The following is a 10,719-nucleotide window of genomic DNA, read 5'->3' on the forward strand; positions in this document are numbered from 1 at the left end:
ACAACTCCAAGCGAAGTGGTGGCACTTGCTGGCTCTCCCCTGTGGGCTGATGCCCCCATTGAGCCGGATCTTGTTAGAGATGGACTCATACATGAGGTCCTGTAGCAAGCTGCTCGCAGAGGCATAAACTGCGAGGCGTTCTGTTCTTGAGACATCCACAACATCTACGTCCTGTGCCTGTACCTGCACGGCTCCCACCCTGTGCCTGTACCTGCACGGCTCCCACCCTGTGCCTGAGCGGCTCCCACCCTGTGCCTGTGCGGCTCCCACCCTGTGCCTGAGCGGCTCCCACCCTGTGCCTGTGCGGCTCCCACCCTGTACCCTGTGCGGCTCCCACCCTGTACCCTGTGCGGCTCCCACCCTGTGCCTGCACGGCTCCCACCCTGTGCCTGAGCGGCTCCCACCCTGTGCCTGAGCGGCTCCCACCCTGTGCCTGTGCAGCTCCCACCCTGCGCGGCTCCCACCCTGTACCCTGTGCCTGTGCGGCTCCCACCCTGTACCCTGGCTATGGGAAGATCTCACATTTCTCTGCCCCCATGGGCAAAGGCCATCTCCCCAAACATGTCCACAGTCACCGAGTTTCAGCTCCTGGGATTCTGGGACGTGGCTGAGTGGCAGATCCTGCTCTTCGCTGTCTTCCTGGCCATCTATGTCCTCACCATCGCAGGGAACGCAATGATCGTGACCATGGTGAGCCAGGCAAGGCAGCTGCATTTGCCCATGTACTGGCTCCTTCAGCACCTTTCTGTCTTGGAGGTATGCTACACGTCCACCATTGTGCCCCGTTTGCTAGTCACCCTGATCTCTCGGGGCCAAGCCATCGCCTTCTCCGCCTGCATGGCACAGCTCTACTTTTTCGTGTGCTTTGGGGCTACTGAGTGCTTCCTCCTGGCCACCATGGCTTATGACCGGTACCTGGCCATCTGCAGCCCCCTCCGCTACCCCTTCCTCATGAGTCCCAGGGTCTGCACCAAGCTGGTGGCTACCTCCTGGCTGGTCGGGGCTGGCACAGGCCTCCTGCCTTCCCTGATGATTGCCCAGTTGGACTTCTGCGGCCCCAACCTAATCGACCACTTCTTCTGTGACCTCCCCCCTCTGATGCAGCTGTCCTGCTCCAGCATTCACACCACGGAGCTAGTCATCTTCACCCTGTCCGTGGCTGTCCTGTGCATTTGCTTTTCTCTGACCCTCGTGTCTTACGTTTTCATCGTGTCCTCCGTACTGAGGACCCCTTCCGCCTCTGGCCGAACCAAGGCCTTCTCCACGTGCGGGTCCCACCTAACCGTTGTCAGCATCTACTATGGTGCCATGATCTCCATGTATGTGCGCCCCAGTGCCCACCCATCCCCGGAAACCAATAAGACTGTCTCTGTTTTCTACACTGTGGTCACTCCGCTGCTGAACCCCATTATTTACAGCTTGAGGAACAAAGACTTCAAGGAGGCGGTGAGGAAGGTGGCTGTCAGGAAGTGCAGCTTCCATAGAGTCGGGCCAGATGGAGGCGCCGTGCTTGGATGGAGTGGCCTGCAGAGGTCACGGTGGTAGGTGAGCGGGGCCAGGGCTGATGGACTAGCTCTGCTGGGCATCGCTGTGGCCCAGACGGGTCCACAGGCTGGGCTGGTACAGCAGCTTCAGCCTCTCTTGGTCAGAAGCCAATCATCTCCATCAGATCATTTGGGGGAACTTTTATCCTTGCACTCTATCAGATCCTAAAGTGTACAAGTGGTGTTCAGACTGCCCTTCTTCCTGAACCCCTAGGGACAAAAACTTCAACTTTGAAGAACCATTATGAACCTGACCTTGTACCCCTAAAATCTTCAGGGACATGAGTGTTTGTTAAACAGCTCTGGAAGGAGTGAATGAGAACAGGATGGCAAAAGGCATGCTGACCCACATGTTCTACTAAAGAAAGACCAAATGAGGGTTTTTGAAGTGCCAAGCATTTATCTGGAGCAACTTGGAATTTCTAATGTCTTTTGTTCAATGCAGTTATAGGGGACAGAGGGAGGAGGAGAGGGGAGGAGGAACCTGGGGATATAATCACACAGAAAGGAACAGGGTCGACTGGGCCCCAGTGGAAAGCATAAATGAATCAGAGGGAATTACCATTGAGCCAAAGCAGGAGCACAAATGTGGAACAGTATGGCTGGGGAGCTCTGTGTTGGCACCAGAGCAGAGTCGGGACCACCTCAGAGCAAGGCACAAGCAGGAGGTGGGGGGAGGAGGGCTGAAGTGTCCGCAGCTCAGGACTTGGAAGCAGTGGAGCTGCCGGATGTCACTTATCTGCAGCTTGCACCTGCCGGGGGCCATTTCAGCAAGTGCACAAACAGGCTGGAGCCAGACACCGGACAGCTAGCAGCCTGCACTGTGTCTAAGCAACAGGGTCCAGGATCCTTGGAGACTTTCCACCCAGCAGAGCCAAGGTTGAGGAGGCCAGCAACAGAAGCAGGTGACACTAGCAAAAACCTCCTCCCTGTGGGAAACACACACACACACTCACACACACACACACACTCACACACACACACTGCTGAGGGCCACCACCCCTCCCTGTGAGGACACACACACACACACGCACACACACACTCACACACACACACGCACACACACACACTCTCACACTGCTGAGCCCTTCAGCCTCCTCTAGGTAGCTGAGCTGGTGACTTACTGGCCCCCATGCCGTCAAAGCCACGGCAGTCACCAGACCCGCCTCTGCTCTACACCATTTTCCAGCCATCTAATGGAAAATCAAAGGATCCAGGGAACTCAAACAGCCAAACTCACTGTGCTTATAGCTCCAGGCTGATGCTCAAACCTCTGACAAGGTGTGTGTGCGTGTGTATGTGTGTATGTGTCCGTGTGTGTGCCTCTGCTGAGATGGTTGAGGTGGAATTAAGAAACTTCTTCACATCCCATAATTTTATAAAGAATTCTGGGACAATTAGGCTACTGTTATTTAAACATGAATTTCCCCAGAATTGGCTCTTCTTCAGGGAACTGGCTTTGGTCCACATCATATTCCCATAATTTCACTCATTTCATCCATTTGTATTCTTGTCTGTGGCTCCTGTAACGGGCTCATTTGCAAAATAGTTGAAATCTTCTGTGTGGATGTATTAATCACCAAAACGTCCAAAACTATTTTTAATGTGAGGGCAAAATTTGAGCTACGCAAAAGTGAAAGTGAATCAATTACGCATTCGTGAGCCACAAGAACCCTGTCTACAAAAGGTGTTAGCAGAGACCACCCGCAGAAGCTAAGCTGAACCCTGTTTCTCAGGTGGGACAGAAGGACTTGCAACCACTGACAGGAAGCAAATGGGGTCACCAAGCCAAAAACATTGTGTGTCAAAGGACACCATCGATCGAACAGAGGCTGCCCATGGGAGGGGGACAATTATTTGCCTTAATATACATGATAAGGACCAATATTCAAGGAACAGGTTGTGATGTAGAATCCCGCACAGACCCCAGATGGGGTCGCAGCTGCTCCGCTTCCCATCCAGCTGCTTGCTGGTGACCTGGGAAGAACAGCCGAAGATGATCCAACTGCACGAGTTCCTGCCGCCTACACAGGGACACCTCACCCCTGACTCTTGCCTCTGCAGCCATGGGGGGAGTGAGCCAGCAGAGGGAAGAGTTCGCTTTCTGTGTGACTCTCTCCCTGAGATTCTGAGTTTAAAATAAATGAGTCTAAAATAGAGATCAGTATTCTGAGTACATTCACATAGAGAGCTTCAGAATGTAAAGTAACACTGTGAGGAGTCCGACGGGATAGCAGACAGGTGGGGTCTCTGGTCCCTGGTGAAGTTACCTTCCAAAACATAAAGCCCTGCTTCTCCCTGTTTCTTACCCTTCCTTCCCTGCAAGGAATCAACATATCCCTTCCCTCTAACAGCACAACCAGAACGGGAGGAGGAAGCCACCAGACCCACCCTGCTGGACAAGGTGCTACATTTTGCCCATTGTGAATCAGGTTTTTCTCTACTTGCCCTTTGAACGACTCCCCTGAGACGTTGTATAAAAAATACTATTTCCACAAATTCACAGGACTTTTCCTTCTTTGGAGCCCCCCTGCCACCATGGCAGGAGATCCCTGCTAGAGTTCTTCCCTGTGGCTAGGGCAGGAGCCTTTTTCTACTTTTCCCTAAATAACCCTGCTTTGCACACTAGAGTTCTCTGCATGAAATTCTTCTTTGTGTGAGACAAGAAGCAGGCTTGGTGCCGTGTGTCTTGTCGAATTTTCCGCAACACGTTTAGAAAGAACCCAATTCGAAATGGTAAAGGGCTTGAACCGAGGTTCTCCCAAGAAGATAGGCAAAGGGCAAACACGCACATTGATCAATAGGGGATACAAATCAAAATCATAAAATCCACTGCAGCAGGGGAAGTCTAGCGACAAAAACAGACGTAATGAGTTTCACAAAAGTTCTGCACCCTGAGACAGCACAGAGATAACTTCTCAAAAAAAAAAAAAGCGGGTGTCAATCAACTTACAAAACTAAAGACAAATATGTGTGCAATTACCGCATGGCACGTCAGCGTCACTCCCGGACACACTCACAAGAATGGTAAGCAGTTTTCTAACAGGTGCGTATGAGCCAGTGTGCTCCTGGAAGTGCTGTTCCTAGCAGTTACCGGTAGGACAGCATGAGTGTCCACCTGCAGGGAACAGGACAGGGAGAGACAGTGTGCGTGTCCATCCACTGGGAGCACAACAGGGAGGGGTGGCATGTTCCTATAATGAGCTGCCAGGCCATGCAAGAGAAAAGAATTCTGGTATAAACCTTACGAAATCACACCAACTAAAACAGCGGTGAACATCGTTTGGGGCCCCTTACAGGAGGTGCGGAAAGTACCCAGTCCATGCAGACAGCATGTGGAACGGAGGCTACCTGTGCCTGGGGCAGCGGCGGTGGGGACTACTGCTCCCCTGCTTCAATCGGGTGACAGATTTCTGGGAGTGACAGTAATGGTTGTATGGTATTGTGAGTGCTTAATGTCACTGAAATGAACACTCAGAGGGGAAATGTCAGCCCAGCACAAACATTTAGCATGTATAGATCTGTGACTGTACTGAAAGTCTCATTTAGAAAAGACACCATGGGAGGGCTGGGCGTGGGGTGCACAGCTCCCCAAGAGGCTCCTGCAACCTTACAGAATTGCCTGGCCCAGGTCCCAGCTACCAGGTTCTGATCCAGCGCCCTGCCAACATGTACGTTGAGAGGCAGCAGCGAGTCCTCACACTGGGACTCCTGCCACCCACGTGGGAGACCCTGACAGAGTTATGCACTCCTGGGCATTTGCCTAGCCCAGCCCTGGCTGTTGAGACATTTGGGAAGTGAACAAATAGGTGGAAAATCTTTCCATTCATCTCTCTCTGTCTCTTTCTAAATGCTATTTAGTCATCTATAAACATATGTATGCACAGGTAAATAAACATGAAAGATGCACACACACATATGTGAGAGGACTTCTAGAAGTTCATAAAATTTTGGAAAATATTCTTGTAAAAATGTACGGACCCAGTGTAATGGCCCAATTGGCTAATCCTCCTCCCTCTAGTGCCAGGATCCCATGTGAGCACAGGTTCATGTCCCGGCAGCTCCACTTCCCATCCGGCTCCCTGCTTGAGACCTGGGAAAGCAGTCAAGGACGGCCCAAAGCCTTGGGACCCTGGGCCTGTGTGGGAGGCCAGACAGCAAGCTCCCATCTGCTGGTTTATTCCATCTGAACGGAGACACTGACTACATTTATCCAAGAACTGGCCATGCAGAAACCAGAGCCTCCTCTCCCACGTGAGCAACCATTGCCTCCCAGGGTGTGCGTGAGCAGGAACCGAGCAGAACAGAGCCGGGAATTGAACTTGGGCATTCTGCTGTGGAACATGTGCCAGGCTACACCCCAGCCCTCCTCCTGCGCCTGTGTTGGGGAGGGGGGCTATGGCCTCCAGTCCACACACTGTCCCTGGGTCGGGGGCAAGCGGACTAGCCGTGCTTTACAATCTCTTTGATTTGTGATGGGACCCCTTGCTGTTACATCTGGACTCTGGAGTCAGCATGTCACTGTCACACAGTGTCATGTTCACTGAATCCAGAGTCAGTACTGGACTCTGTCACCTCTGCCATGAGAAGGAGCCTCAGGAAGGCCACATGGAGCACCTCTCAGAAAAACTGTGTGCTTGCTGGACTCTATGCTTGGTATATGCTTGCAATGAAAGAATCTCAACTGAATTTGAACTGTGGCAATGCAGCAAGGTGGAGGAATCCACCATGGGGGAGGATTTGGGGAGGGGTCGGGGGAATCCCAGTACCTATAAAACTGTGTCACATAATGCAATGTAATAAAAAAAAAAACTGTGCGCACATCTAGCCTTTCTTGCTTTCTTGCTCCAGGAGAAGCTCATCCTCCCAGTGAAGTGCCTAGTGCAGTGTCATGCCAGGCCCTGTCCAGGAGTTATCCTCCCCTGCCCTGGTCTCCATGGTGCTGCGCCATGCCAGGCTTTCCTGTTTGGGAGGCCACCCCAGAGCCAGGAGCTGAGAGTCCTCAGGGCCTCCTGGCAGGGGCAGCCATGAAGCCACAGTCTTCAAGTATCCATCCGTGAGACTCATCCCATGAGCTCAGGAAGTCCACGGCTGTCCCCTCTCATTGTCCCTGAAACAACCAGTGCCCCGACCATGATTACCATGTAGGTCTACCCATAGGGAGACCCCATCTACACCACCCACGTTTCTTTGCTCCGAGCCTCTAATGACTACCTCACTGATTCATCTGTTTAAACACCATTGCCCTGTACAGATATCTCTATTTGTGTACACATATCTCTATTTGTGTACACGTTGTGCCTTTAACAGGCAACACTGCGCTGGGGTGTATCCCAAGGGTTGTGCCGAGTGTGCTGTCTCCAGTTCCCAGGTCAGGTTTAAGCTGTCATGTGCCTTCCTGTAGGAGCCTTGCTACACCGAGGTATGGAGAGGCTGGCCACCCAGGACCACATGTGCTCAGACCACCAGATATTCCCTCAAAGCCCCTGCACCATTTTCTTCAGTTTTTATTAAATGGAATGAGTAGGCTTCACATTTTCCATGGTACAGATCTAGACACGTGGGGACCCCCACCCCCTCCTCTTCCTCCTTTCTGACAACCCTCCCTTATCTCCCCCAAGTGATTACAAAGGTGTATCCATTCGTTTCAGAGTAACAAACTCAAGATTCCAGTATATAAAGTGCCATGACAGTGTTTCGGGAGCACAGTTAGGAGCCACGGGAGCGCAAGGGGCAGGTGACAGCCGTGGACTGAGAAACCATGACCCTGGCCCCTAGCCTCCTAAGGATGCCTAGACTGACCACTCAAAACAAAGAAAGACACACGATTACCAAGATGCAGCCCAGAGGGAGTGTTGTGAGCGCTGAGAGGCACTGCCAATGGAGCGTAAGCTGGTTCTGGGGGCGGGGAGGGTGACAGGCTTCAGTTTGTGTTCTGATCCCCAGAGTCCCTTGTGGAGTCACCGTTGGGCAAGGACACTAGCCCAGAGGTGGCTGTGAACATGAGCCAGCCCTAAGGAGCCCACTCATTTGGGGCAAAACAAAAACATATTGTGGTTCTGGCAGAAGACATGAGAAAGACATCCTTGAGGTTCATGAAGGAAGGTAGCCAGGGTTTTCAGAATCTCCATAGCAGGAAGCATGAGAGAGAAATGGGGTGGGTGGGTGATGGGGATGAGCCGCGGAACTGCCCACTGAAGGACTCACTCCCAAGACCCCACAGGACAGCACCTTCCACAGGTTCCCATGTGACCCAGGTGCCCTGGCAGGGGAGGGGTCTGGCTCTCATGCCCCAGGAGAAGGCCTCTGAGAGCTGTGTCCCACCTGGTATCTAAGGAGCAGGTGCAGCTGGCACCTAGAGAATGGTAAGGCCCTTCTTATTCCCTGTAGCCAGAAGACCAGGGTAGAAAATGGTCTCAGGGACCTGAGAAAACAGTGAACCTGCTTTTGAAGTTACTGATAAAAGTGAATTCTAACACATCATAGAAAGAGATCAATCCTTCCTCATACTGGAAAAAAAAAGCCTCCGCTCTGCAGGGGTACTGGGACGTGAGTCGTGCAGGGGACATGGAGAGGTCTGGTACTCATAATTCTTCGAGAGAAGAACCCAGAAACCATTCCTGGGGTGAGTGTAGGCATAGAGTGTTTTCTGGTCAACTGAAGAGGAGCACAGGCCAAGTCTCCCCTTGTCATCTGAGACGTCCACCTCCCAGCAATGACCGCCACTGGAGCACCTGTTGTGAGACATCATGGCTGGCATGAAGAGAAATCTCTCACCGCTGTCAGGAACCTCTCCCTCTTCGAGCTGGCTTTGTACGGGACGGGGATTGGGTGAGCATTGGCTGCATCCAGGGTCACATCGTCTGCAGAAGAAAGGAGTGGTTCAGCCCATCGTGGACCTTAGAAGAGCCTTTCTACTTCTTAGATGTGGGCCCAGAGCACAAGGAAGAACAGGTCACACCCAGGGTCCTTTCCACAGACAGAGACGAACGGGGCATTTCCCTGTGTCCTCAGCCATGGAGGCCCCACCCTCAGACCTGAAGCTGTTTTCCTATAAGATCTGTGTGCAAAACGTTTCCAAATCCAGGACCTGCTGGATTCTGACTCAGGGCCAGCACGGCCTGTGTTCTCCAGCAATGTAAACTTACCTCTTATCCAGAATCCGGTGCTTGCTGAGTCCAGCTGAGGCTGACCAGTTCAGCAAAACCATTTTTTTCATAAAGATCCCAGAGAAGTTAGCAGTAAGCCAAGTCATTTTTATTTCCAACTTGCTGATTTTGCATTTACCTGCAAATCTCCAAGCCTGATTCAAACCTAAAATGCAAAGGGGACATTGAAGGTCAGCTGAGTGGAGGGCAAGTGGAGTGTGGTGTGTCGGGGTGCGAGCCGAGAATGGCTTACATTTTCCCCAATACATTCTTCATTCTGCAGCTCTGCAACGAGGGGGAGAGAGAGAGAGAGAGAGAGAGAGAGAGAGAGAGAGAGAGATAGAGAGAGAGAGAGAGACTGACTATTGGTGTTTTGAGAGCTGATAAGCTAGATCTTCAACTTAGCAAAGGAAGGAAGCACAGAACTTACCAAGTTCTTCCATGATTTCATCTAAAAAGAAAAAGAAGCATTAACTCAGAGCAATTAACCCAGGGATCCATGAAATCCCCTCTTGGCTTAAACCTGCTGTAAATGTCAGTGGATTTGGGTCACACCCTTTCCCCAAAACAGGGAGATACACCTCTGAGGCCGCAGCACAGCCTCCAGGATTGTCCAGGACTAAGGTGGCAGTGGACACACCTGCTTATCCAACAGGCAAGACGCTGTGGGGCCGGGAATGTGTGAAGACGCCTTGTCTTGTGGGGCAAGGAAGAAGCTTTTTCTGCCCCGTGGGAGGATGGCACAGCAGGTGCCCCTCAGGGTCTGTGTTCCCCAGAAGCTGTGCTGGGGCCATGAGTGGAGCAGGGACTCTGGGCAGCCACCACCGAGACTGAAGTGGCGCTCAGCCCAGTTCCCTCCTTCCCCCCTGCTTCTCTTCCTCCCCACATCAAGGCCCTTCAGTCTCTTCAATCCAACTCTCCCCAGCCCCAGGAAAGGGCCTCTGCCTCACAGCCGTGAGGTCAGGGGCAGGAGGGGAATGGGGAGGTCACCTCCCTCAGAAGAGGTACCTCCTCCAAGCACTGAAGGTTCCTTTTGGCCTTAAACAGACAGCAGCTTGATCCTATGACTGAGACACCAGGCAGGACGCCCCTGTTCCAGTCAGTTGCCTGCCTGGGTCTCTGCAGGTGCAGACTTGGGAGATGGCAGGTCTCTGCTCATCCAGTTAGATCCCTGCCACACCACTTGGCTTTAGCCTGACCAAGTCAGGGCCATTGTAAGCAATGGGGGAAAGATCTCTCTCCTCTCTCTCTCTCTATCTCTCCCTCTCTCTCTCCCTCTCTCTCTGCCCCCTCTCTTTCTCTCTTTCTCTCTCTACCTCTCCTCCATTCTCTCTCTCTCCCTCTCTTTCTCTCTCTCTCTCTTTCTCTCTCTGCCCCCTCTCTATCTCTCCCCCTTTTCTTTCTCTCTCTCTCCCTCTCTATCTTACACACACACACACACACACACACACAAACACACAACCTTTCAAATAGAGTGCGTATTAAGGACAGGGAGTTTCCAAATCTGCTTGAAATGGCAGCAGAGTCACGCACCTGCTCACCCCAGGACTCCGCCTTTCAGAGCTCAGTGTGACGAGCAGAAAATGAAGCGAGATGGGAGCCACTCAAGCTGTGGGCCAACGTCCAGGTCTATGGCCCAACATCCAGGGAGGGACCAGCATCTGGCAGGGAAGACGGCAGTAAGGCCATGCAGCAGACGAGGTGTGGCACCACTAAGGTTGGCAAAATGGTAGGGGCTCATCCTGTCTAGGGAAGCAGGATCCTGCATGTAACACTGACTCTGGAATTCACCCTTGGACATCGCCCAGGTGCAAAAGGGGAGGGGTCAGAGAGAGCACGAGAGGGGTTGGGCCGTGCGGGCTGCGGTCTCCAGGTCTGGAGCAGGAGAAAACCCCCACCCCCACTCACCCATGTCCAGGCAAGGCAGCAGGACAAAGAGCAGGAGGGTCGCTGGGAACACACACAAGGGCCACATCCCTGGCAGGGAGGCAGGGCTAGAGCTCTGCTGGCTCGCTCGGCCCCACAGT

At 52.7% G+C, this 10,719-nt stretch overlaps 1 protein-coding gene across 1 annotated transcript; it reads left to right on the plus strand.

Annotated features, from left to right (window-relative positions):
* The first annotated feature begins 507 nt into the window (after positions 1-507).
* On the plus strand, positions 508-1,545 carry LOC101518550 (olfactory receptor 11L1). Its single transcript, XM_004586554.3, has one exon. The coding sequence runs from the start codon at positions 508-510 to the stop codon at positions 1,543-1,545; it is 1,038 nt and encodes a 345-aa protein (XP_004586611.3).
* Positions 1,546-10,719: the final 9,174 nt, after the last annotated feature.

Source organism: Ochotona princeps, chromosome 19 (assembly GCF_030435755.1).
Source record: "Ochotona princeps isolate mOchPri1 chromosome 19, mOchPri1.hap1, whole genome shotgun sequence".
Classification (NCBI taxonomy): domain Eukaryota; kingdom Metazoa; phylum Chordata; class Mammalia; order Lagomorpha; family Ochotonidae; genus Ochotona; species Ochotona princeps.

What these genes read in the sequence shown, in the direction of transcription:
- LOC101518550 (XM_004586554.3), top strand. Translation starts at nt 508, where the DNA reads ATGGGAAGATCTCACATTTCTCTGCCCCCATGGGCAAAGGCCATCTCC.